This window comes from Lithobates pipiens, unplaced genomic scaffold (genome assembly GCF_037356315.1).
Source record: "Lithobates pipiens isolate NorthernLeopardFrog02 unplaced genomic scaffold, aLitPip1_a1.2 Scaffold_18, whole genome shotgun sequence".
NCBI classification, from domain to species: domain Eukaryota; kingdom Metazoa; phylum Chordata; class Amphibia; order Anura; family Ranidae; genus Lithobates; species Lithobates pipiens.
The window spans coordinates 569,098,509-569,126,419 of NW_027507758.1; the positions used below are offsets into that span (position 1 = coordinate 569,098,509).

Sequence of the window (27,911 nt, forward strand, 5' to 3'; positions counted from 1 at the left end):
CTCCACAACACATCTTGATGATCCCCAAGACTTTTGGGACAACATTCTGTGGACCGATGAGACAAAAGTGGAACCCTTTGGAAGGTGTGTGTCCAAGTATATCTGGCGTAGAAGGAACACTGCATTTCATAAAAAGAACATTATACCAACAGTAAAATATGGTGGTGGTAGTGTGATGGTCTGGGGCTGTTTTGCTGCTTCAGGACCTGGAAGACTTGCCGTGATAAAAGGAACTATGAATTCTGCTGTCTACCAAGAGATCCTGAAGGAGAATGTCCGACCATCTGTTCGTGTACTCAAGCTGAAACGAACTTGGGTTCTGCAGCAGGACAATGATCCTAAACACACCAGCAAGTCCACCACCGAATGGCTGAAGAAAAACAAAATGAAGACTTTGGAGTGGCCTAGCCAAAGTCCTGACCTGAATCCTATTGAGATGTTGTGGTATGACCTTAAAAAGGCCGTTCATGCTCGAAAACCCTCTAATGTAACTGAATTAGGACAATTCTGCAAAGATGAGTGGGCCAAAATTCCTCCAGGACGCTGTAAAAGCCTCATTGCACGTTATCGCAAACGCTTGGTTGCAGTTGTTGCTGCTAAGGGTGGCCCAACCAGTTATTAGGGTTAGGGGGCAATCACTTTTTCACATAGGGCCATGATGGTTTGGATTTTTTTTCACCTTTAATAATAAACACCTTCATTTACAAATTGCATTTTGTGTTTACTTGTGTTGTCCTTGACTATTGTTTAAATTGGTTTGATGTTCCGAAACACTTAAGTGTGACAAACATGCAAAGGAACAGGAAATGAGGAAGGGGGCAAACACTTTTTCACACCACTGTACCTGTCCTCTACCCTGGACAAGCTAGCTCCCTTCACTACACGCAGAATCAGGCCTTGACCCCTACAACCCTGGCAAACAGATGACACTAGAATTCTCAAAAAACGTAGTCGCGCTCTTGAGCATCTGTGGCACAAGACCAAGTCTCTCAAAGACTTCAACCAATACAAATCTGCCCTCCAAAAATAATGCTCTTTCCTCCACAGTGCCAAGCAGACCTATTGTACAACTCTTATTAACATCTTCTCGTCCAGTCCCCGTAAACTTTTCTCTACCTTCAACTCTCTACTTCGTCCTCCACCGCCTTCACCCACTGACTCACTCACTGCCCAGGAGATTGCTAATCACTTCAAAAACAAGATTGATGCAATCCATGATGAAATCTCCACTCTACAGGTATCTCCCCCAGTTAAGACCCCATTACAACAGGTACTCTTAACACTCCCCTTATTCAAAACTGCTAATACAGACGAAGTTGCTGAACTCCTTTCTAACACCCTCCTAACCACCTGCCCCCTGGATCCTATTCCCTCTCAAACACTACGGTCGCCATCTGACTCTATCCTACACTCTCAAACTCACATCTTCAATCTCTAACTCACCTCTGGCATTTTCCCCAAATGCTCTAAAACTTGCACTGGTCACCCCCATACTTAAAAAGCCATCCTTGGACCCTACCAATCTTAACAACCTACGCCCTATCTCCTTGCTCCAATTTTCCTCTAAACTCCTTGAATGCCTGGTTTACAACCAATTGAGTGACTACCTCATTAAAAACAACCTTCTTGATCCCCTTCAATCTGGATTTCGCCCTCAACACTGAACAGAAACTGCTCTTTTAAAACTCACAAATGACCTACTAACTGCAAAAACCAACGGACACTATTCTGTACTCCTACTTCTGGACCTTTCAGCTGCCTTTGGCACGGTTGACCACCCCCTGCTCCTTAAAAAAACTTTACTCTCTTGGTCTCCGTGACTGTGCTCTTCAGTGGCTCTCATCCTACCTATCCCAACGCAACTTCAGTGTCACTTACAATTTTTTTCTTCCTCCACTCCTCTTCCCTTCTCTGTCGGAGTCCCCCAAGGTTCTGTTCGTGGACCTCTTATTTTCAATCTACACCTCTTCCCTGGGTCAGCTAATAGCCACTCACAGCTTTCAATATCATTTCTACGCTGACAACACACAAATCTATCTCTCCACCTCTCAACTCACTCCATCAGTCTCCTCACGCATCACCAACTGTCATGGCCGTCCTGGTGATCCGATCGCACATGGGAGATCTGCCCGCAGGATTCCTTTGCTGAGAACTTGTCGGTATCCTTGGGTGCGCTTTGACGCGAACGGACGCACGCGGGTGCGCATTGGTATGAACGGGCGCACGCGGGTGCACGACGGTACGAACGGGTGCACGCGGGTGCGCGACGGTGCAAATGGGCGCACGCGGGTGCGCGGGGTCACGAACGGGCACGCGGTTACCCGCGGGGGCACGCAGATTTGCCGTACGACCGTTTTGGCGCCCTAAGGGCTACTTAAGGACTCTGCCTCTGTTCCTCCTTGCTGTCCAGTCTACAGCGTGTCCAGTGATTCTGCTATCTGCTGCTTCTGATTCTTGTTACCCGGCCTGTTCCTGACTACGTTTGCTTGCTGCCTGCCACCGACCTCCTGCCTGTCTGACTACGTTTCCGTCTCTCCCTGTGCACCGCTGTTGCCCTCCTGTTACCGACCCGGCTTGTACCCGACTCTGCTGATTGCCTGCTGACATCAGCTGACTGCCACCTGTTGTTCCGGTCTGATAGCCCGTGCCTGCTGCCATCTGCCGTCTGCCACCAGCTGTTCCAGTCTACCACCTGTGCCTGCCGTGGTCCACGTTTCTACCTGCCTGCCGGGTGTCTTCCATCCAGTACCTCTGTGGATCCCTTGCTGCTGCCGGTCCAGATCTGCCTTACACCAGCCAGGCACTTGTGCCCTCTGAACTCTTGAATTCCTGTTTCCACCTTCAGGGGTTCTCGAGCCAGAGGCTTACGAGAAGCCACTCCCTGCATTCTCGGCTCTCATACCAGGTACGTGACACCAACTTACTAACAGACATATCTATATGGATGTCACACTACTTCCTTAAACTCAACTGATCCAAAACAGAACTTATAATATTTCCTCCCCCATGCGCCTCTTCCCCTGACTTCTCTGTCAAGAGCAATGGCACAACCATCCACCCATCCCCACATGTCAGGGTGCTAGGTGTTATCCTGGACTCTGAACTCTCCTTTCAGCCCCACATCCAATCACTTTCCAAAGCTTACCGCCTCAACCTCTGAAACATCTCTAAACTACGTCCCTTTCTAACCAATGAAACCACAAAGTTCCTGATTCACTCCCTGGTTATCTCTCGCCTTGACTACTGCAACTCCCTCCTCATTGGCTTACCTTTAAATAGATTATTCCCCCATCAGTCCATCATGAATGCTGCTGCCAGACTCATAGACCTTACAAACCGCACAGTGTCTGCTACCCCTCTCTGCCAATCCCTCCATTGGCTGCCACTTGCCCAATGAATTAAATTCAAAATACTAACACTTACTTACAAAGCCATCCACAACTCTGCCCCCAGCTACATCACTAGCCTAGTCTCAAAATACCAACCTAATCACCCACGTTCCTCCCAAGACCTCCTGCTCTCTAGCTCCCTCATCACCTCCTCCCATATCCACCTCCAGGACTTCTCCCGAGCCTCACCCATCCTCTGGAACTCCCTACCCCAATCTGTCAGAATATCTCCAAATGTATCCACTTTTAGGCAATCCCTGAAAACTTTCCTCTTCAGAGAAGCCTATCTTGCCTCCATCTAACAACTGCACTATTTTCTGCATTAGCTTATCCCCCACAGCTATTACCCTTTTGTACCCTCCCTCCTAGATTGTAAGCTCTAACGAGCAGGGCCCTCTGATTCCCCCTGTCTTGAATTGTATTGTATTGTAATGTCTGCCCTAATGTTGTAAAGTGCTGCGTAACTGTCAGCAGTATATAAATCCTGTATAATAATAATAATAATAATAATAATTTTAACATTTAAAACTAACTAGTCCAAAAATCTGGAGGGTGGGTGAAATGCAGGGCTTGACAAATTTGCTTTGAATCTAGGAGCCAGCTAAAAAAGTTAAAAGCTGATTTTTTTTAACCACTTGCCTACCGGGGATTTTCCCCTTCTTCCTGCCCAGGACAATTTTCAGCTTTCAGCGCCATCACAATTTAAATCACAATTGCACATTCATGCAGCACTGTACCTATATGATATTTTTATAAAAAAAAAAAAATCACACAAATAGAGCTTTATATGTAAAAAAGACAGACATTTTTGAAAAAAAAAAAAATGTTTTCTTAATTTCTATTATAAAATTTTGCAAATAAGTAATTATTCCTTCTTCACTAATGTGCACTGATAGGCATTGATGAGGCTGCACTGAAGGACACTGATGAGGCTGCACTGATGGGCATTGATGAGGCTGCACTCAAGGACACTGATGAGCCTGCACTGATGGGCACTGATGAAGCTGCACTGGTGGGCGCTGATAGCTGGCACTGATATAATGCACTGATGGTCTCTGATAAGCTGCACTGATGAGGAGGCACTGATAAAGCTAAACTGATAAGGTGGCATTGATGGGCACTGATAGGGGGCACTGATGGACTGAGGATTCTGGACCACTGGCAATGTCCTTCATATTTGGTGGACTTGTTCTATGTTGGGCCGTTTTTGGTCCAGGGTCTTCTCACTACTGCGTACATTACTTGGAATATCACAAGAATCCCTGGTTGGCCTTCCTGCATTTCAAACCTCAAACATTACTAAATATCTATTCAATTTAGTTAATTTTGACTTGCTATCCTTTAAGTTGCTAAAAAGTGTAAGCCCCTGTACATACGGTCGGACATTCCGATGGAAAATGTCCGATCGGACCGTGTTGTTGGATAATCTGACCATGTGTGGGCTCCATCTGACTTCTTCTGTCGGAATGTCCGACCAACAAAGTTTGAGAGCTGGATATAAAATTTTCCGACAACATGATCCGATCGGACTTTGTCCGATCGTTTGTAGAGAATTACGATCGGACAAAGTGCCAGGCATGCTCAGATCAAATTATGAGACCAAAGCTATTGGCTACTAGCCTGAACGTAGTCCCGTGGTAACGAACGAACATCAGAACGTCATCAAGTTCCGAACGATCGGATTTTCCGACAACTTTGTCCGACCGCGTGTATGCAACACCAGTTTCGGACAAAATCCGTCGGAAAAAATTTGACAGATTGTGTTGTCGGAATGTCCGACCGTGTATACAAGGGCTAAGAAGTAATTACTCGTTTCTCCGAAGCTGAATCTCACCTGTATGGCATTTTTATCAGCAAACTGACTAGTATGCTTACCAGCACCCATGATAAATTCCTCAAAATTTGGAACCCGTGGCACTCATACCGACACTAAAAGATTTCCTTGGTGAGCCTTGCAGCTGTATAAGAGCCCTCCCAGTGGATTTGATACCCCCCCCGCTTCACACCTCATCCCCTTTTCCCCTTCCACCCTCCCCTCCCCTTCTCTCAATCCCTCTCATCCCCTCCCCTTTTTTCACTTCTTCTCATTCTCTTCCTCCTCTTTTTATCTCTCTTCCTCCTGAAACCCAATTCTTTGACAACAAACTGATGCTATGTTAGTTACCAAGGTCATTCTGTCATTTCGGCCTTATGACCACCATTCCTCTCATTGTTTTGCTTTATTAACTAAATGTTAATAATAACCTCTCGCATTTTGTATCACTTTTGATATGATTAATATTTTATTTAGTTGCTCAGCATTAGGGCATCTACCCTTACACTGTATTTGTACCCCTCTTTATAACAAAAAGCACATTAAAAATACATTTTGGGGGTTATTTACAAAAGGAAAATCCACTACTTTGCACTGCAAGTGCACTTGGAATTAAAGTCGCTGTAGATCCACAGGGGACATGCAAGGAAAATAAAAACAACATTTTAGCTTGCACATGATTGGATGATAAAATCAGCAGAGCTTCTACTCATTTCAGATCGAGCTACCCCTCAGATTTAGAGCGACTGCACTTTCAAGTGCACTTGCAGTGCAAAGTGGATTTGACTTTCGTAAATAACCCCCTTTGTGTGCCTACCGGCTCTAGGAATAGTTTCATAGTTATATAGTTACATAGTAGGTGAGGTTGAAAAAAGACACAAGTCCATCAAGTCCAACCTATGTGTGTGATCATATGTCAGTATTACATTGTATATCCCTGTATGTTGTAGTCGTTCAGGTGCTTATCTAATAGTTTTTTGAAACTATCAATGCTCCCAGCTGAAACCACCACCTGTGCAAGGGAATTCCACATCCTTGCCGCTCTTACAGTAAAGAACCCTCTACGTAGTTTAAGGTTAAACCTCTTTTCTTCGAATTTCCACCTTCCCCTCTCCCTTCTGCAAAATGTTTTTATCCCTATTGTGGGGTCACCAGTATGGTATTTATAAATTAAAATCATATCCCCTCTTAAGCGCCTCTTCTCCAGAGAGAATAAGTTCAGCGCTTGCAACCTTTCCTCATAACTAATATCCTCCATATCCTTTATTAGCTTTGTTGCCCTTCTTTGTACTCGCTCCATTTCCAGTACATCCTTCCTGAGGACTGGTGCCCAGAACTTGACAGCATACTCTAGGTGCAGCCAGACCAGAGTCTTGTAGAGTGGGAGAATTATCGTTTTATCTCTGGAGTTGATCCCCTTTTTAATACATGCCAATATTATGTTTGCTTTTTTAGCAGCAGCTTGGTATTGCATGCCATTGCTGAGCCACCAAAACCAGAAGGTTTCCACCTCCTCCCTAGCTCCCTTAGTGATGTCATCTCTCACATTCACATGTACATTATTCTTCATCTATAGGCATACCCTTTCCCCTTTTTTTACCCTCTCAATCCCTGTGATAAAGGGTATACCCTTGAAATGGTTGCCAGCCAATAATGAGAGCTGTTGAACCAGGTCTCTGAAATTCCCACAAAATCCAAATCCTCCTCGTACAACAGTATCTTTAGTTCACCCATCTTGTCAACCAACATGCCACGTAGTTTAGACCAGTCGCATACTATCCTCTTATTGGGTGTTCCAAAATTGCAAATAGGACTTGATACTATACTTACCTTGGGTTTATGTGCTTTAGTCAACCTACCACTAATGCCCCCAATACTACCACCAGCCCCCCCCCCCCCCCCCCGTCGCCTTGTTTAAAAACCCCTTTAACTTTTTGGCCATCTTCACTCCCAGCTGATCTGCACCCTCCTTATGTAGGTGCAGCCCATCCCTTCTATAGTACTGGCGATCAACTGAGAAGTCGGCCCAGTCCTCCAGGAACCCAAACCCCTCCTTAATAGATCAGCTCCTCAGCCACTTGTTTACTTCCCTAATCTCCCTCTGCCTTTTTGTTGTGGCTCAATGTACCAAGTAATAATCTTGAGAATACTACCTTGGAGGTCCTTTTCCTCAATTTAGCTCCCAAGTCCCTAAAATTGTTCTTTAGGACACTCCATCTGCCTCTGACTTTATTAGTACCAACGGCACCATGACAGCCAGGTTATCCCCAGCCCCTTCCAGTAATCTGTCCACCAGATCCATGATGTGCCGAACGTGAGAGTCTGGTAGGCAACATACCGTTCAACACTTCAGGTCCTTGTTACAGATTGCCCTCTCTGTCCTTCTAAGAATTGAGTCCCCTCCCATCAGAATCTGTCTTTCCTTTCCCTTCACTTCCCCCCAGTCTCACTGGAGGAGTTCTTCCCCAGCTGCTAGGAGAGTCCCTCAGCTCAAGCAGTGCTGGTCCCTTACTGGTTTCACCAATTTCATTCAATGGAGCATATTTATTGGGATGCTCCAGCCCTGGATCGGCCTCCCTGGCACTTCCACCCTCTACCCTTCCTTAATGTCACCCATCTACTCTTTTCTAGTGCCTGCACCTCTTTGTCCCCACCCGCCTCTGTGCTAGCCCCTGCCGGCAGCTGCCCTGTACGTATCTGGCTCTCCTTTTAATATGGAGTGTCTTCTGTGTGCTGACAGTTGCTTTCCCAGATTCAGAACCTGGGCTTCCAGGGAAACAATGTACTTACTTTTTGCACAGTAGTATTCTGCCTCGATTGGATGATGAAGGAACGCATTCATGCCGCAAGATTTATACCGAGTCCCATCTCCACACTCTACTCATTTAATAAGGATTGGGGATTATATCCTGTCCAAATTACCTAACAATTAGCTTCCTTAAACTAATACTCAATAGGACAACACACAGGTACTCAATAGGACAACACACAGGTACTCAACAAGACAATATGCAGGTACTCAACAAGACAATATGCAGGTACTCACTCACCAACGTGCACTCGCTGACCATCTTGCACTCGCAGACCAACGTGCACTCGCTAACCCACATGCACACACAATACACAAGTACTAATGATCCACACACACTACTCAGACAACACTCAGGTACTCACAATACACAGGTACTACCTTGCACTAATACTCCATACAGCCCACGTGCACTCGCAGCACTCATGTACTTACAATACACAGGTACACACTCACTCTACACAGGTACTTGACGCCTGTTATAACCTCTTGTTTTCAACTGTTTTTTTAACTCACCACTTAGTCCAGTTTCACTAAGGGTCCTTTCACACGGGGCGGATCAGCACTGATCCACCCCGTGGATATCGGCTTGCACAGCGGGGATCGCTGGAGCGATCTCCGCTGAGCAGGAAGATGACAGGTCTGTCTCTGCACACTGCGCAGGGACGGACCTGTCACAACGTCGCTCTCACATATGGGAGATCAGGTGACGACGGACCGCGGTGTCCATCGTCACCCGATCCGTTGATGGATTGAAAAATAGCTTTTTCCTCCGTCACACTTTTGCGGGCCGGAAGTCAGCGGACATGTCACCGCTGACATCCGACGCTCCATATGGCTCTATGGAGCACCCATTCAGGTCCGCCTGAAAAACTGACAGGCGGGCCTGAACGGATCGTCCGTGTGAAAGGGGCCTAACACAGTTTTTTTAACTCACCAATTAATCCAGTTCAGTCCAGTTTCAGCAGTTCCATCTAAGTTGCAGCAAGCTCAAAGTTGAGCAGGCTCACAATGAGTTCTACAGAAAGTTATATAGGCCTCAAGCACCTGTGACCAATTAACCACTCCCCTTAATTATTAGGCTTAAGGAAGCAAAGAAAAAAAAAGCTGTTTAAAAAGTGTCAGAAAAAGGTGTTAAAAAGTTACAAGGAAAAGCCCCAAAAAGAACCTAAAAATGCAACCCAGCAATAAGCAGCAGTCAAAAGCAAAACTTGTTCACTCTCCACTCAAGGTCCCCACTGTTTAGCTTCCAACCAGCAGTCTGGCCAGAAATGTGGCCCTGGGAATAATATATGTAAATGCCTAAAGCTTGTCATACACTAGCAGAATGTCACTCAAACTTTTGTTTAAAGAACGATCATTTGGTTTTCTAATCATTAGTGAGGTCAAATCAAAGTTAATTTTTGATCACACTGACCAGAAAACTAGAAAGGAGCAGAATGGAAATTTTTTCTCAAGCATATGTATTTCTAGCCCTGTGTGTGATTTTCATTAAGGAAATTACATTCATTTCAAAATGTTAAAAGCAAACCACATTTGTAAATATTTTCAAAAAATTTATGTCAAGTTAATATATGTACTGAGAATTTTCATACAAATTGCTCATAAAAATATATGTATGAATGTCTGTTCAAAAATCTAATGTTGTCAATAAGTCGATTCTTCGGAGGCCATGGACACAGGGAAGTTTAGCCTGCTCTATATATTATTCAAATATTCAAAAATATTTTTTTAATGCTCTTCTCTCACATGCCCATGATTGGGTAACCTCCGATGATACCAATGCATCAGTGGTTCTAGAGGCAGCCTTACTCAGGTCCTATGAGTCATTGGGGAATGCACTGTACAGGGGAAATAAAGCCCAGCACCACCTTACACTTTCAATGAAAGCAGTTATCCGGGTTTGGCAACTACAAGTAAGTAAACGCTGGGAGGAACCCACCGGGTGGTCCCCTACCACTCCTTTATGGCTCAACCCACTGCTCCCCAAGTTCCACTCTATACCAGACCCAGTATTATGGGCAACAAAGGGAATTAAAACCATAGAGCATAGCTGTCTGGATGGTGTTCTTATGTCTTTTGATGCACTTAAAAATATGGGTTACCGAATAGATACTTCTTTTGATATATACAACTCTGGCATGCCTTCTCCGCTCAATTTGGCTCCCAACCTATAACTCTTTATCAATCTAATTTAGAAACTCAATTTGACAAACCCCTATCTACCATTTACAGATATACATCTGTAAAATTTTGGACTGGGAGCATTATATGCTAAGTTGGATTACCTGGTACTGGATACATAGGACTGGGATATATGAGATATATGGGAATATCCATGTTCACATTTCGTAGCAGCCAAAGACCACCGTATACAGTTCAAACTAGTTCACAGGGCCTACTTGACACCACAAAGATTAAATAAAATCTAAATAATTGAATAAATCTACCCAGAGCAATAACCTCACTGTCTGAAATGTGGTGGCCACGCAGCTGATTTCTAACACATATTGTGGTCCTGCCCTAAACTGCAGTCCTGCTGGGGTGAGGTTGTCCACTTTTATTTTATTACTCTACTAACAATCCCCATTCCAATGACCATTTTGGTTTGCTTGCTGGGCCTAGTGAGAACCTTAGCGCACCACAGAGCAAGTAAAACTCTCAAAGGTCTACTACTTTTTTATGCCAGAAAAACAATACTTCTAAAATGGAAACAACGGGAGGGTCCCCTCTTAAAATTTGGGAAAACTTTGGTAAATTCGGCAATTCCCCTGTATAAAGCAACATACCTTTCTAGGGATTGCATAGCTAAGTTTGACAAAGTTTGGAATATTGGGTTAGAGTCTGATTCATAAGCAGGTGACATCTGCCTTGCGATTCGGGTCATACTGATTCTGCTTGACAGATTTTAAATGATCACTGGAAGTGACCCAGGACTTGGTTCATATAATGCTCCCTCTGATTCTTTCATTACCCATAAAAGGCTATGTGAGACTCAATTATAATAATTATAGTAATATTATTACTCTTTCCATCCAGTGGGTTGAGCAGTTAAAGGTCACGGTTAGCACTGGCAGTTTTTTTGTGGCCTACTATTTTGTATTTTTTATGTCTTTATTTTTTTTTGTCTTTTGTTTTGTATTAGCGATTCAGGGAATCCCCAGAGGTTCTATTATGTACACTGTGTTACTTGAAAAAAACAATTAACAGAATTTACAAACAAAAAATAGAAAAATCTACTGTTACGGCTTAAGTCAGATATTCTCAATCGGGGTTTCATGGTGAACTTGCTAGAGGTTCTTTGAGCAATGAGTATTTTTTGCAGTCATTTTTCCAGGTAAAAAACATTCCTGGTAAAGAACATACCGAATGTAATGTGAGCTGTAGATGTGGCAATTATTATCAGGGGTTCCCTGAGCAATATGAAGGGATCCTCTGTGTTGAATAGATTGAGAAAGGCTGGCCAACGTGGATCAGAAAGGGATTTTTTACCTGATGGAGCATATTTGACCATGCTTACATTTTTTATTTTGCCTTCCTTTGGATCAACTATGGCTTTAGGGTTTTATAAATTCAGGTTTTTAATGCATTTTTATATTATTGGTTGATTATTGTGTTTTTTTAATCTATATAAGTAAATCATAATGGCAAATGGGCCAGGAAGGTAGCTTTACATTTTAAAAAAAGGAGTCAAAAAATACTTTTTTTGTAATTGCTTTAGTTTTTGTTCCATCATTTCGTTATCCATAGGAGAAAATGTTATTCCATTGTTCTTCAGCACAGTAGGAGGCAGCCATGAGATCACACAGTTGGAAGAAAGTGCCTGATCCATAACAGAAAGTGGGTGATATAAAGGTACTAATCTTGAATGAAATAAGAGAGGACTCTGCTGACGCTCACCATACTGATAACATCTGACTTTAAAGAGAATAGCTGATTCCAAAATTCCGTGATGGAACTTTTCGAAGAGATGCTGTGAAAGTAACGTGGTTTATAAGCATACAGGAAAAGGGGGCAGGAGAACAAAGTTTTGTGCTCCCGGGGTATGTACATACTAAGCATTTTAGTAGATTAGCTGTGCAGGTTTTGTGCTGTGCCCATTGTTAATGCATAGAGATATTTTGGTAAATGCTTTATATTAATTTCTACTGGAAGCCCAGTATGTGTACATATCAGTGCAGGCGTGACATGCAGAATACACCAAAAGTAGGTCTAGATGTATTCCAGCGCTTGTGAGTCTATATATTATGTACATATATTAAAGGTAAAAACTGGAAAATAATGGATGTTAAGTCTAACTGGATGACATTTAGCTTACTAAAGCACAGTGCATTAGCAATTCTGATCCATGCATGGGCAGCTTAAAGGGACTGTAAAGGTAAAAAAAACACAAAAAAAAAACATGTCATACTTACCTGTTCTGTGTAATTGTTTTTGCACAGTATTCTTACCTGTGGGTTGTTCATGATCTTCGGACCCAACCACCAAAGCTAGCCATACATTAGTAACATTTTAAGATCGTTCCATCGATTTTCTAATCACAAGCAGGGGCAAATTGGTGTTCCTTTTTACCACAGTGACAAGAAAATTCAAAGGACCAGGATATAAATCTTTTTATCCAATTAATGAATATCCATTTTTTTCATTTAATCAATTTTCATCCAATTAACAAAAAAAAAAATTTCATTTGGTTAAAGTGTTTGTTACCCTAAAAAGAAAAAAACAGATCCTGTTCCCTTATAGCATGCATAACAACACAGTGCTTGTGCTGTGTAATTTGGACCCTTCTATCACCTAAAAAAAACTGGCTGATCATGCCTGGTTCTGCCCTCCCCCCTGTAAACTGACCACAGTTTTTAATGGCTGCTGAGCCCTGACAACATGGTCAGTTTACATTCCTCCGTCATCCACAGCACTCCTCTTCTCTCTCCTCCCAAGATGATGTCAGCGGGAGTTCTCGGACCCTCCCGCTATAGCTGTCAGCCGGGGGACGGGGGGAGCTGAGGAGTCACGTGAGCGCCGGGGGACCCTCTAATATAAGGTAGAGATCGGCATCTTTTTAATATAACACAGACACTGGGGCACACAATGTTCTTTTACAGAGGGGATTGTATGTTTATAGTGTAGTGGATTAACAACCACTTTAAGTCCATTCACTCCAAAATCGACAGTGAAAAGCAAACAAAATTTTTAATTACTTTTGAACAACATTTTTCAAACCATCAAATTTACTGAGAATTTTCATTTGAATTTTGCAAAACAATTTCCACAAATATTTGTTAGAAAATCTACTAGTTTATAGCCAGAGTTACAGGTCATTCATTGGCCCAAAAAGTTGGTCTGTACTTTTAGCAGAGAAAACATTTTTCATCCTCCAAACATGGCAAGTCCCCTTCCTCAAAAAGGCACATGTACAGTCATGCCAATGAATATCAAAATTATTCAGAGTATGCCTTAATAAAAGGTGCATATTTAAAAAAATACAAATAAAGTGGCACTATATACTTCACAAAATTGATAAATAAATCTACAAGACAAATAATTAATCCTCAACAAAAGTCCACATCCCAACAGCATAACCAGGTCAGTAATTTTACCCACCTTATTGAGGACTGATCATTTGTTTTGCAGGCTCATTCATTAGGTTTATTAAAAGAGAAGTATGGAATAAAAAAAAAATTATACTCACCTAACTAGATGCAACATCAATCGGACTCTGCATCTGTCCCCCACCAGCTTTGTAGCAATAACTGAGCGATCAAACACTGCTGATCACTCAGTTCTCCCTCTCCCCCCTGAGCAGAGAGCACAAATGGTCAGTCAGCGGATCTCTGCTCGCCCCTCCAGCGCTCACTGGAACACTGGGCTGTGTAGTGGGTGGGCTGGCTCAGGCTCTCAGCAGATCATTGAAAGTCCAAACAAAGGAACTCGCTGCTCCAGGTGAGACAGGAAGCCTAATGATATCACAGGTGCCCGCCTCAGTTCGCCTCCACATACAATCAACACTGAAGAAATGGCTGCACTCCAAGATCCATCAAAATTCTTATTTAACCTCCCTGGCGGTATGATTCAGTCTGGAATTAGGTGCTGAAAGTGGTACAATTATTTTGCACGGAAATCTGGCTTTTATTTTGTAGTCCTGTAATTCTTAGGAATAACGCTCTTAAATCTGTTCAAACCAGAGTCTAGCGGACATCCCGGGTATGATAAAGTTTATAATATAATAAAGAATAATAACAATTATTCAATAATGTAATAAAATCCTAAAACACTGAAAAATTTACACTTTTTGGTTGCTATGGACAATCTCCAAATTCCAGGCAGTAAAAAACAGTATTTATAATATAAAAGTGCATGCAGGGCATTGCACAGACCACTAGGGACAAAGGGGGTGTGTATTTTTTAATGCAGCACTGTAATCTGTAAGATTACAGTGCTGTGTGTGTTTAGTGTGTTTTTACTTTTTTAAATTTGCCGCCGTTCTCCGCTCCCGTGCACCGTAACGTCGCAGGGAATGGAGCTCGGCGGCATTCGGCACTGTGAATCGAGCGCAGGACGGCTCGATCGCACAGCGCGGCGGACATCGCTGGATCCAGGGGACAAGGTGAGTAACGCTCCCTGTGTCCTCCCTGCATCGAGCGAAGCCATCCCGAGTCTGGCTCGGGGTTACCACTCCTGTCAGTATATTCCTACCCCGAGCCAGACTCTGGATTACCGCTAGGGGGGTTAATAAACAAACATCCCAAGTGTTACAGACAGTTCAAATGATACTATTTAATGAAAAATAGAATACAGAGACATTAAGCAGTGGATGTGTATGGATTATTTTTAGAGAATGAAGACATCTTTTAGTGTCAAGGGGTTAATGTGTTCCCTATTGTGTGTTCTAACTGAAGGGGGAAGGGGACTGTGCAGGGGAGATGACAGATTGCTGTTCATACTCTGTATGTACAGACAATCTGTCTGTTCTCCCCTCAGAGAGCCGGAAACTGTGTGTTTACACACACAGATCCAGGTTCTGGGTGTGTCCCAAGTGATCGCGGGAGCCCAGCGGTGATCGCGACCGCCGGGCACTCACATAGGCTCCGTTGGGCGAGCATGGGGTGCGCGCGCCCCCTAGTGGCCGTATATGTTACCAACGTAACATGACGACGATTCGCGTAGCCGAACCATGTTGCCGCGGTACAATTGCAGCTGCTGGTCGGCAATCGGTTAAGGAACACTTAAAATGAAAAAAATATCATCCATCATGCTATCCTTTCCATGACAACACTGACTGCTGTCGACCTGTTCCTTTTGGGTTCAGTTCTTAGGGCTCAATTAGACTTGCAATTGGGGAGTGTTAACGCATGATTGAGACATAATTTTAGCCCCTCCCCCAACCACCCCTTCCTTAAGCTGCATAGATAGCAGACAGGGGTGTTCACCTATGGAATTGGCAATGCTTTGTTTTCCACCCAAAGCGAAAATTATTGCGCCTGCCAGGTTTGGAAAACAGCAGGGTGCCAAATGCGATTGGGGACATGCTGAGGTGATAAAACAAGCCCAAATGCCTAATGCCCTTTTGACTAAACTTCGTCTACTAAGACTTATGCCGTGTACACGCGATCGGACATTCCGACAACAAAATCCTGGGATTTATTTCCAACAGATGTTGGCTCACACAAATGTTGTTGGAAATTCCGATCATCAAGAACGCGGTGACGTACAACACGTATGACGAGCCAAGGAAAATAAACTTCAATAACCAGTGCGGCTCTTCTGCTTGATTCCGTGGAATGCGTGGAATTTTGTGCGTCGGGATTGTGTACACACACGATCGGAATTTCCGACAACGAATTTTGTTGTCGGAAAATTTGAGAATCAGCTCTGAAACTTTTATTGTCGGAAATGCAGACAAAAATGTCCGATGGAGCCTACACGCGGTCGGAATTTCCAACAACAAGCTCCCATCGAACATTTGTTGTCGGAAAATCCAATCGTGTGTATGTGCCATTAGGTTGAGTCAGTGGGGGGGATTTACTAAAACTGGAGAGTGCAAAATCTGGTGCAGCTCTGCATAGAAACCAATCGGCTTCCAGGTTTTATTGTCAAAAGCTTAATGTTAGAAGCTGATTGGCTACTGTGCAGAGCTGCACCAGATTCTGAGTGCTCCAGTTTTAGTAAATTTCCCCCATTGCTTCAGAAAATACTAAAGCCACCCAGCACGTTGATAATGGCTTTCCTATTTCTTTATGTTCAGTATCCTTTAACAAAAAATAAGCGAATAGGTAATGTCAACTAAGGATGTTACCAAAAAAAAAGTAAGAAAGTTTCCAGCTAAAAAAAAAATAGATTAGATGACTTAACGCCATCTTCGTTATGCCTTGCTCATCACCGTCATGAAGCTCTTCCCCAGCCTTAGACGACCACGCTATCCTTCAACATCATAAACAGATGGGATGTGTAACCTTGGCCTAAGAGAGATAGCACACTCCGAGCCATATTCTATGGCTTTGCCGTTCCTGCCCGCGATCGCTGACAGTATTTTATGTTGGGAAAGCCACGGCATCCACAATCTCAACGGTCGCAGGCGAGAACATAAATTTGAGCAGAGATTAAAGAGACACATACCTAGTCTCAGTCTTTGAGGCCTATAATTGGTTAGGAAAGAAAATGAGATTTTGCCTCCGGCTACAAGAAAATGCCATATTCCAGCTCAGATAGAAGCAGACACGTCCTCTGTCAGCCTTCCAGTTGTATTTGTAACTCCGGCGGCCTGTCAGTCCTGAAGGATGAGGATGCTCGGAATAAAAGAAAATTACAAAAATGCTGTTTGAAGTTCTCGCAGCGGCGGACGAGGAAAGAGACGACTGTTATTTTTTCTGCTATGAAGCCAGCAAACCAGCGATCTACACTACAGATATTCCTCATTTTATGGATTCTGTCTGTATGTTACTACTTGTGCGGTGCTGGAACTTATTAGAGTGTAAGTTTAAAGGCAAACTCCATGTTTTCTAGGTTTATAAGCATATAGGGGTGTTTAGCAGCTATGAGCCCCCCCCCCCCCCCCAGTGTTTTAGTGCACCCACTGCCTGCAGCCTATCAAAGCCTATGGTAGGCTGCGGCTAGACGGGTTTGAACACTGTACCAAGTGACCCTACACATTCAGGGACAAATGCCTGGAACGCAAAAGCCCTGGGTTCCAGGCATTTGTCCTTAATCATACAGGGTCCTAAATGCAAGTACCATTTGGCATTCAGTCCCATCCATCTGCAGCCTGCCATAGATTTTGACAGATAGCAAGCAACAGGGCTGGACCCTGCACCATTCCCTCCCGTGTGCACCTAAATGCCAGGAGGAACGCACAGCAGCTAGACCCCCCCACATGCAAGGGGCTCGATTCTGTTCAGGCAATCTTGTGCTCTACATACATTTTCCACATTGAACAGCCAGATAGGTGACTCCCAAATTTGCCATTATAGCTTCCTGTGTTACCTCTCCTCCTTTGGACAATGAACCTACATAATCATCTTTATCCAGTGAGCAGGTAGGTGATCCAGGAAGCAGCGATGCTATCCCGCATGACTTACCACTTGAAATTTTCCATATTTTGTCATGTTACAACCAAAAACGTAAATGTATTTTATTAGGATTTTATGTGATAGACCAACACAAAGTGGCACATAATTGTGAACTGGAAGGAAAATGATAAATGGTTTTAAATTTTTTTTTTACAAATAAATGTCTGAAATGTGTGGCGTGCATTTGTATTCAGCCCCCCTGAGTCAATATTTCGTTGAATTCCCCTTGGCTGCAATTACAGCTATAACTCTTTTTGGGGATGTCTCTACCAGCTTTGCACATCTAGAGAGTGAAATTGCTGCCCATTCTTTTTTTGCAAAATAGCTCAAGCTCTGTTAGATTGGATAGAGAGCGTCTGTGAACAGCAATTTTCATGTCTTACCACAGATTCTTATTTGGATTTAGGTCTGGACCTTGAATTGGCCCTTCTAACACATGAATAAGCTTTGATCTAAACCATTCCATTGTAGCTCCGGATGTATGTTTAGGGTCTTTGTCCTGCTGGAAGGTGAACCTCCACCCCCAGTTTCAAGTGTTTTGCAGACTCTAACAGGTTTTCTTCTAAAATTGCCCTGTATTTGGCTCCATCCATCTTCCCATCAACTCTGACCAGGTTCCCTGTCCCTGCTGAACAAAAGCATCCCCACAACATGATGCTGCCACCACCATGTTTCACAGTGGGGATGGTGTGTTTAGGGTGATGCGCAGCATTAGTTTTCCACCACACATAGCATTTTGCTTTTAGATAAAAAGGTTACATTCCCATCATCTAAATTAATAAAAATGCACATTTGTCATATGCACACAATGCAATACACTCATCTTAGGTTAAAAATATTAAAATAAAAGTGTTTAGTACTGTTACATATTCATAAATTGTTAAATATATTACTTGAAATCCATATTTCTATTATCATCCTACAGTGTTGTGTGTACTAGTAACCAGGAAAACAGCATTGGGAGCCAGTACTGCCCTGCATGGTGCTATAATATGTTTAAAGAAAGTTTATGGGTATGGATATTGTATACGTAGTTTCATTGGTCCAGCTTGGACCAGTGCAACTATGTACAGTATCTCAGAAAAGTGAGTACACCCCTCACATTTTTATAAATATGTTATTCTATCTTTTCATGTGATAACACTGAAGAACTGACACTTTGCTACAATGTAAAGTAGTGAGTGTACAGCTTGTATAACAGTGTAAATTTGCTGTCCCCTCAAAATAACTCAACACACAGCCATTAATGTCTAAACCACTGGCAACAAAAGTGAGTACACCCCTAAGTCCAAATTGGGCCTAATTAGCCATTTTTCCTCCCCGGTGTCATGTGACTCGTTAGTGTTACAAGGTCTCAGGTGTGAATGGGGAGCAGGTGTGTTAAATTTGGTGTTATCGCTCTCACTCTCTCATAGTGGTCACTGGAAGTTCAACATGGCACCTTCATGGCAAAGAACTCTGAGGATCTGAAAAAAAGAATTGTTGCTCTACATAAAGATGGCCTAGGCTATAAGAAGATTTCCAAGACCCTGAAACTGAGCTGCAGCACAGTGGCCAAGATCATACAGCCGTTTAACGTCAGGTTCCATGCAAAACAGGCCTCACATTGGTCAACCAAAGAAGTTGAGTGCACGTGCTCAGCGTCATATCCAGAGGTTGTCTTTGGGAAATAGGCATACAAGTGCTGTCAGCATTGCTGCAGGTTGAAAGGGTGGGGGATTAGCCTGTCAATGCTCAGACCATACGCCACACATTGCATCAAATTTCTGGTCAGTAGGAGCAAGAATAGTGCCTTGTCATTGGTACTAGAGGAATAATTCCTCATCATTGGCGACATTTGGAAGAATAGCACCCCATCATCTGTGTCATTGGGAGGAAGAGTGCCCCTCGTTTCTCATTGGGAGGAAGAGTACCCCATTGTTTGTCATTGGGAGGAATAGTGCCCCATCATTGATTTCATTGGGACGAATAGTGCCCCATTGCTGTTGTCAGTGGGGGGAATGGTGCCCAAGGGCCAGATAAAGGAAAGCAGAGGGCGCAGTTGGCCTACGGGCCGCAGTTTGGAGACCACTGGCTTAGAACAATGGTATCATCCTAGTCTTTAGAGCATAGTTGAGATGAAGGAGTCACACAACTGGCTGAACAGAGTTGGACATAAATTATTGAAATATGAAAGAGTTCACATACTGTATATTTATATAGGCTGTTTGGCTGGAGTGCCCTTCCAAGCCAAATTTTGCCTTTTTAGTATTGGCTTACCAAAGTTGAAACAAGGTTGTAAGATATTGAGTTCAGACTTGGGGAAGACAGAAATTGGAGGGGACAGGCCTGTGAAAGTTCCATCCAGATCCTTGAATAAGGCCATCTGAGTCCCAGAGCATTCCATAGATACTGGACATCCCAGAGTCCTATCAAGATAAAATGTTAGTTACATAACACTGAGAGGTAAATGGGGTTAATTTCTACCCAAACTGGAAGGTTTTTCTTAAACCCCAAGAAGACAAAAATAAAATGTCAGTTCTTCATTACCCCAACATGACATGTTCTCATAACAAGGAAGACATCTTTCAAGGTTTTTACTTGCAAGCTGTGTTATGATTGGTTGTTGAAGGCTATGGTACATTCTCACTCTTTTTAGCCTTTTGTATTAATTTATTAAGGCTGGGTTCACACCGCAGCACTCTCCGGCCCACGGCGGGAGTACCCTGCGTCTCCAGTCACAGTTTCAAATCCGATTAAAGTGTATCATAGGGGAAAAAAAACATATTTCGTACTTCTCTCCAATACATTTCCCCAGGTAGTGCAGAAAGACACCCGTTAATAGTGCAGAAATCTGACCTTCTAACTTCCAGTAGTGAGCCAACAACTCCAATATACCTCTGCTGCACTGAAACCTACTGTCAGCCCGACCTCAGCTCTCCTCTTCTTGGTGACAGAACTCCAAGCCCTACATTTATGACGATAAGGAGATGGGGAGGTGTGCAGTAGTTCAGTAGGGGAGAACTCAGACAAGGCTGACAACACTGCTTGGGATTTCAGTACAGGAGAGGCAGAGTTGTCAGATCAAACAGAAAGTTAGGAGTTTACAAGATTTCTGTCCAAATGGTACTTATAGAGTTTTTAAACAGACAAAACATTGTGCAGCGTCCATGTATTGTAGCAATGTGCATAGTTGCCAACATTGCAAAAAAATAATGTACGGGACACTTTTTTTGGCTGTGGGTGAAGCCATATTATAATTAGAGGTCTGGGCATGCGTTAGTAGGCGTGGCATGGCAAAAAAAAGAAAACGGTGGCGTGCGAAGCGCACCGCAGTGAAAAGTGGGCATGGTTTACGTGAAATTATGGGCGTGGCTTTAATGGGTGTGGTTCAAAGGGGGTGTGGTTAGAGTTTGAGATGAATGAGGGATGGAGAGGGAAAGGGGGAGAGAGGAATGAAGGGACAGCAGCCTCAGATCCTACACAACAATAGAAATGTGTGTATTCTAGAAAGTTTAACAATCAGCAGATAAAGATATTCCAAACACCTGGTGTTAGCGCTTCAATCATCCCAGCACCATGATTGTTAGGGTGTCAGGATGATTAAAGTGCATTATTTCTATTATTACATTGTAATAGAAAATGAAATCATTCAACTCACCATAATGCCGAATCAGTGGAATCCCTGAGCGTGTCACCTGCCACGTCACCTTCTCTACAGGAGGAGGGGGGTTAACTATATACACGAGGGGGGGAGAGTTAACTCCCCCCTCCAGTATATAGCTAACCCCCCTCCTGTATATAGTTAACCCCCCTCCTGTATATTATAGTTAACCCCCCTCCTGCCTGTACATTAAAATTAAATTCTGACTGAGACAAGCTGCAGCGCAGATTCCTGGAATGATGAGTGGCCAGTGCCCTGTGTTCAGTGGAGAGGGGCCGATCCGTGCAGCTAACCCCGGCTTCAGTATTGTGAGTGGAGAAGCCGATTCATTGGCTGCACGGATCGAGCCCCCTTCCTATCTGCACTGGACACAAGGGGGAACGATGTAGCGGCAGCGGCCATTTTGTTGAAGCCTGCTGCTCCAAAAATTGGAAAAGCAAACATTCCCGATTTACCTGGGCAAAATCCCGAATCGGGACAGCCTCCGATCGGGACGAGGGTCCCAAATTCAGGATTGTCCCGGGAAAAATCGGGACTGTTGGCGACTATGAATTGTGTGCAGAGATGCAATTTTTATTATTCTTAAAACAAAGGTGAAATACATTTAAATAAAATTATTTATTCTGGGTATAACTATATTTTTTTAACAATAAGACCTCTAATGAACAAATTAATCAATTGGTAATTAATCGCAATAGCCATACCAACACTAAATAAACTTCCCTCTATTACAAAGGGATTTATTTCCTAGGACACCACAATAATCCAAAATTAGATTTCTAGAAATATTTTGATAAATAAGTCATTTATAGATATGCTGAGGCAAATATCTGTTAAAACAGAAGTTCAGGATTTAAAAAAAAAAACAATCATACTCACCTAACCTATAGTACCAAAAGTATTGGGACACCTGCCTTTACATGAACAGTGGCATCCCAGTCTTAATCCGTAGGGTTCAATATTGAGTTGGCCCACCCTTTGCAGCTATAACGACTTCAACTCTTCTGGGAAGGCTGTCCACAAGGTTTAGGAGTGTGTCTATGGGAATGTTTCACCATTCTTCCAGAAGCTCATTTGTGAGGTCAGGCACTGATGTTGGATGAAAAGGCCTGGTTCAGGTTCAGGTCAGGACTCTGTGCAGGCCAGTCAAGTTCCTCCACCCCAAACTTGCTCATCCATGTCTTTATGGACCTTTCTTTGTGCACTGGTTCAAATCATTTTGTGGAGGGGGGATTATGGTGTGGGGTTGTTTTTCAGGCGTGTTCTTAAGGTGTCAGCATAACAAGACATTTTGGACAATTTCATGCTCTTAACTTTGTGGGAACAGTTTGAGGATGGCCCCTTCCTGTTCCAACATGACTGCGCACAAGCAAGGTCCATAAAGACATGGGTGAGTGAGTTTGGGGTGGAGGGACTTGGCCTGCACAGAGTCCTGAGCTGAACGTGACAGAACACATCGGGATGAATTAGATTGGAGACTGCGAGACAGGTCATGTCAATGTGTGTGTAAAGGCAGGCATCCCAAGACTTTTGGTAATATAGTGTGTATTGAATCAGCATTGGTCAAATGCTGCATCTGTCCCCACCCACCTCTAAGTGAATAGAGAGCTCTCACGTGAGTACTGGGCTATGGAGGGGACTGGCGCGGCTGGCTCTGGCTCTCAGTAGCACGTTGAGAGGCTGAGCCAGCTGCCCCTTATAAATCTGGGCAGATCTCGACATTAAAGTCAGATCCCTCCAGAGTCTGGAGTGGCTGAGTGAAGTCAGCCGACAGCAGACTTTAGCTTGCTGACGGCTGAATACGGGTCACAGAAGTACAGAACTAAGTGCCCACCTGTGATCCACAGGAGAAGTAGGGCCAAAAGGGCTTTGGCCTTACTTCTCCATTAAAGTAGTTTGCCCTCCATTTAAAAAAAAATATGTTGTGCAGCTCTTCATTATAAGTCTATCTGCATGTACAGTTTTCTCCTAGTCCCTCTGCAGATTCCTACAAATAACTGGAGGTCCTAGGACAAGGCACCAGGTAATATTTTTTTGAAAACTACAGAAAAAAAACCTTTTAATATTACATTCAATCTGAACTTTACCTATTATTTCATGGTCCTCTTTCATAAGTATAAACTTTTATTTTATATTTATTTCCTAAACCCAACATTACGGCCGCTCTCACATGAGCAGGCATGCCACAGGTCCAGTGGCCGCCCATGCATTAAGGGTGCATGGGCACCACTCCCTCTCTCCTGCCATCCCTTCTATCACCAATAGATAAATTCATGCATTGCATCATCCTATCTATGGCCACCGCTGTCACCCCCTACTCAGGCGCCCGGCCCCTTTTCGGGCGAGGGGAGGCCTGAATTACAGTGGCGGGGGGTGTTTTTGAAGCACCTGATTAGAGCCATAGGCCAACAGCATTTGCAGGTCACTCAGATGTGTTAGAAAAGCGAATGACTATTCACTTTCCTAAAACTAAACCGCCTCTCCGCCAATCAGGTGCTTGGGTCTGTTACCTGTCACCTGATTGGCTGAAACAACAGGCGGCACTATTGGACTCCTATCAGGAGAAGAGTACGGGAGATGAGGACGGCAGGAGATGCATGGAGGACCCCGCTCATCGCCGTCACTCGCATCCCACCAAGACAGGGTAAGTGCAGGGCAGACAGCTAGCGAGTGGGGTTCACACTGAGGGCATTCAAGGGTACAGGATTTAATGGGCAAAATAGCAGCATTTGTTGGGCACACTGGCAACATATGATGGGCACACTGGCAGCATTTAATGGGCACACTGGCAGCATGTGATGGGCACAGTGGCAGCATGTGATGGCACAGTGGCAGCATGTGATGGGCACAGTGGCAGCATTTCATGGCACAGCGGCAGAGTTTATTGGGTACAGTGGCAGTGTTTATTGGGCACAGTGGCTGCAATTGATGGCACAGTGGCAGCGTTTGAGGGCACAGTGGCAGCGTTTGAGGGCACAGTGGCAGCAATTGATGGCACAGTGGCAGCAATTGATGGCACAGTAGCTGCAATTGATGGCACAGTGGCAGCATTTGAGGGCACAGTGGCAGCGTTTGAGGGGCACAGTGGCAGCATTTGATGGCACAGTGGCAGCATTTGATGGGCACAATGGCAGCGTTTGATGGCACAGTGGCTGCAATTGATGTTTTAAAAAAAAAAAATTTGTACCCTCCAAAAATTTTGAGTACCAGCCGCCACTGAACAGGTCTCTGCTTGCGGTGCTTACATCTTGTAAACAGCCTCCTGGGGTGCCAGATGCAGCCATCCTAGATGACATATGCGGGATGTTGTCTATGTGCACACTCCGTGGGGGGGGGTCTCTGCTAGACAATTGGAAGATACCTCTGGAGTGTCACACTACACATGCTGCAGCTACTGACTTTTAATAATAGGACACTTACCTGTCCTGGAGTCCAGCGATGTCGTCTCCGCAGCTGATGTTTCCATCAGCTTTCGGGTGCATGATGACGCCATTGCGGGTAAGGGAACCCGGCAGTGTAGCCTTACGGCTTCACACCAGGAACCCTACTGCGCTGGGTATCCGCTCCCCACTAAGGCTGCTTTCACACTGGGGCGGTATTCAGGCGTTACAGCGCTAAAAATAGCGCCTGTGTAACGCCTGAAAAAAACCGGCCCCTTTAACTCCAGTGTGAAAGCCGGAGGGCTTTCACACTGGAGCGATGCGCTGGCAGGACGGTGAAAAAAGTCCTGCTAGCCGCATCTTTGGAGCGGTGAAGGAGCGGTGTATTCACCGCTCCTATACCGCTCCTACCCATTGAAATCAATGGGACACCGCGGCAATACCGCCGGCAAAGCGCCGCTGCAGCGGCGCTTTGCGGGCGGGTTTAACCCCTTTTCGGGCCGCTAGCGGGGGTTAAAACCACCCCGCTAGCGCCCGCACACCGCTGCTAAAACGACGGTAAAGCGCCGCTAAAAATAGCGGCGCTTTACCGCCGACGCTGCTCCCGCCCCAGTGTGAAAGCAGCCTAAGAGGTGCCAAATTTAACACCTGAGGGTGGGGAGGAGACAAATTAGCAGAAGTTTCCCTTTTGGGTGGAACTCCCCTTTAAATATGGCAGTCCTGGAGAAGAGGGGCAAAGTGAGAACCTTTGCTTTAAGCAAGACAACACTGGACTCCATGTTCTAGCAGATATGTTTTTATATTGTAAAGCAGCGACAAGTATTGGGGATTTTCATTTTTGGAGGGTGAGGCAGAGTGACGTGCCCCTTTAACGTGTTAATGCTTATATGAGATTTTACTAGACATGTGTAGAACGAAAAAAATTTGTTTCGGTTGTTTTGGAAATGTTAATTGCATAAATTTGTTTAGTTAAATTAGTTTCATCCGATTAATTCATATTTGGAATTTGGTTTGTTTATTTGTATACGAATCAATTGGAATTTTCGAAATTCTAATAGTTTTCAAATCAATTTCAAATAGTTTTAGAATTCAAATAGTTTTTGAATCAATTTCGAATAGTTTTCAAATTCAAATAGTTTTCAAATTCTAATTCAAATAGTTTTCAAATTCTAATTCAAATAGTTTTCAAATTTGAAAAAGTTTTCGAATTAAAATAGTTTTCCGAATTCGAAAAAGTTTTCGAATTCGAATAGTTTTCAAATTTGAATTTAAAACATATTTGAATAGTTTTCAAATTCCAATAGTTTTCCATTTTCCAAAGAGAATGAAATAGAATAGAAAATAAATAAAGGACTAGAATAGAAAAAATATATAATATAATAGAAAAGAATATAACAGAAAATAAAAGAATAGAATAGAATGGAATAGAAACGAATAAAATAAAGAAAATAATAGAATAAAATAGAAAGATTATAACCATCTTCTGAATTTTGAATAGAAAAGAATAGAACAGAAAATATAATTAAAAAAACAATAGAATAAAATAGAAATATAACCATTTCCCAAAATTCAAATAGAATCAATTTGAATTTGAATAGGATAATAAATAACAGAATAGTATAGAAAAAAACATAGAATAGAATAGAAAGAATATAACCATCTTCCTATTCTATTCTTTTCTATTCTATTCAAATTCAAATTGATTCTAGTTGAATTTTGGGAAATTTTGGTTATAATCTTTCTAGTCTACTGTTTTTTAAACTTCTATTATTTTTCTATTTGTTTATTCTATTCTATTTTCTATTCAAATTCGAATTGATTCTATTCGAATTTCAGAAGATGGTTATATTCTTTCTATTCTATTCTGTTTTTTTTCTATACTATTTTGTTATTTTCTTTTCTATTCAAATCTATTCTTTTCTTTACTATTCAAGTTGAATTCTGGGAAATGGTTACATTCTTTCTATTCCATTGTTTTTTTAATTCTATTATTTTCTCTTCTATTATAGTCTATTCTATTATAGTCTATTTTTTTCTATTCTATTCTATTCTTTTCTCATGTATTAGAATTCAAATCTATTCTATTTGAAATTCGAATTTCAAAAGATGGCTATATCCTTTATATTTTAGTCTATTCTTTTTTTTATTCTATTCTATTCTATTAATTTATATTATATTATATATTCTATTCCTTTTTTGTTGGTGGGACTCCAGGCCACCATGCTCGTGGATTAGACTACACCCCCCTACCGAACCTACCCACCCAGGTTCAAGCCTCTCCTGGGATCGGAAGGTCCAGAACAATAAAGCAGTTGCGCCGGCCGTCTCCCCTGTGTTTCCTGTCGGTCGGTGATGACCGCACAGGGGGTCGGGGCTGTGGGGCTATAAAGCCTGGAGAGCCAGAAGCTCCAGTGCTGTTTTCCACAGCTAGTGAGAGAGCTATACTGCCTTTCTCTTTTTTCTTACCAAACAATTATGGTGAAATGTGAGACGCTCTAGGAAGGAGATATAGGAGTTGGAGACGCCAGCAGAACCTATTGGAGAGACCAGGAGCGATCGTTTTGTTTTCAAGCTTGTATGATCTCCCTAAAAAGAGATCTTGTCAGCTGGTAAGCCTTACTGAATTTGGTGGTGGATGAACCTCTCTCTCTGGGCGCACCTGCTATACATCTGAAGGGTGTTGTAAAGAGTCACTTCAATGGACTGAATTTATTTCTTTGCGTTTCTCTTCCTCTTTGGACTTTTTATGTGTTTTAATTTTTGAGTATTTTTTTTCAAATTTTTATGGTTATATACACTGTTTAGTATTTGATATTAGAATTTAATATGTCACAATATCATTTTGGCACTTTATAAGTTTTAGCGCAGCTTTATTTTTTGGAATGTATATTATATTCTGTTCTTTTATTTTTTATTTTGTTTTGTTTTACTATATTATATTCTTTTATTGTCTGTTATATTATTTTCTATTCTACAATTTTTTTTCTATTTTATTCCTTTATTTTCTATTCTATTTTATTCTCTTTGTAAATTTGAAAACTATTAGAATTCGGAAACTTTGAAAAATTTGAAAACTATTCAAATTTGAAAACTTAGAATTCAAAAACTATTTAAAATTGATTCACAAAAAACTTTTCAAAACTGAATTGAAAATTATTCGAATCTATTCAAATTCGAATTGACTGTTTTTTTTTCTGTTATTTCGGATTCATTTAAATTCGGTACTATTGTAATTCAGAAATTCGGATGCATCCGATTTTCCAAAAATTCGTCTGGATTTGAATTCGGAACAAAATGAACTGCACTTGCCTAGA

The 27,911-nt window shown here is 42.8% G+C and overlaps 1 protein-coding gene across 2 annotated transcripts in view; it reads right to left on the bottom strand.

The window, feature by feature from the left end:
* The window catches only part of PKHD1 (PKHD1 ciliary IPT domain containing fibrocystin/polyductin), a 975,887-nt gene that overhangs the window by 212,440 nt on the left and 735,536 nt on the right, over positions 1 to 27,911 (bottom strand). For both annotated transcript variants that reach the window (XM_077489019.1, XM_077489018.1), the window contains one exon: positions 19,834 to 19,982. In XM_077489019.1, coding sequence (XP_077345145.1) covers positions 19,834 to 19,982 — 149 coding nt within the window. The remainder of the gene's footprint in view (positions 1 to 19,833; positions 19,983 to 27,911) is intronic.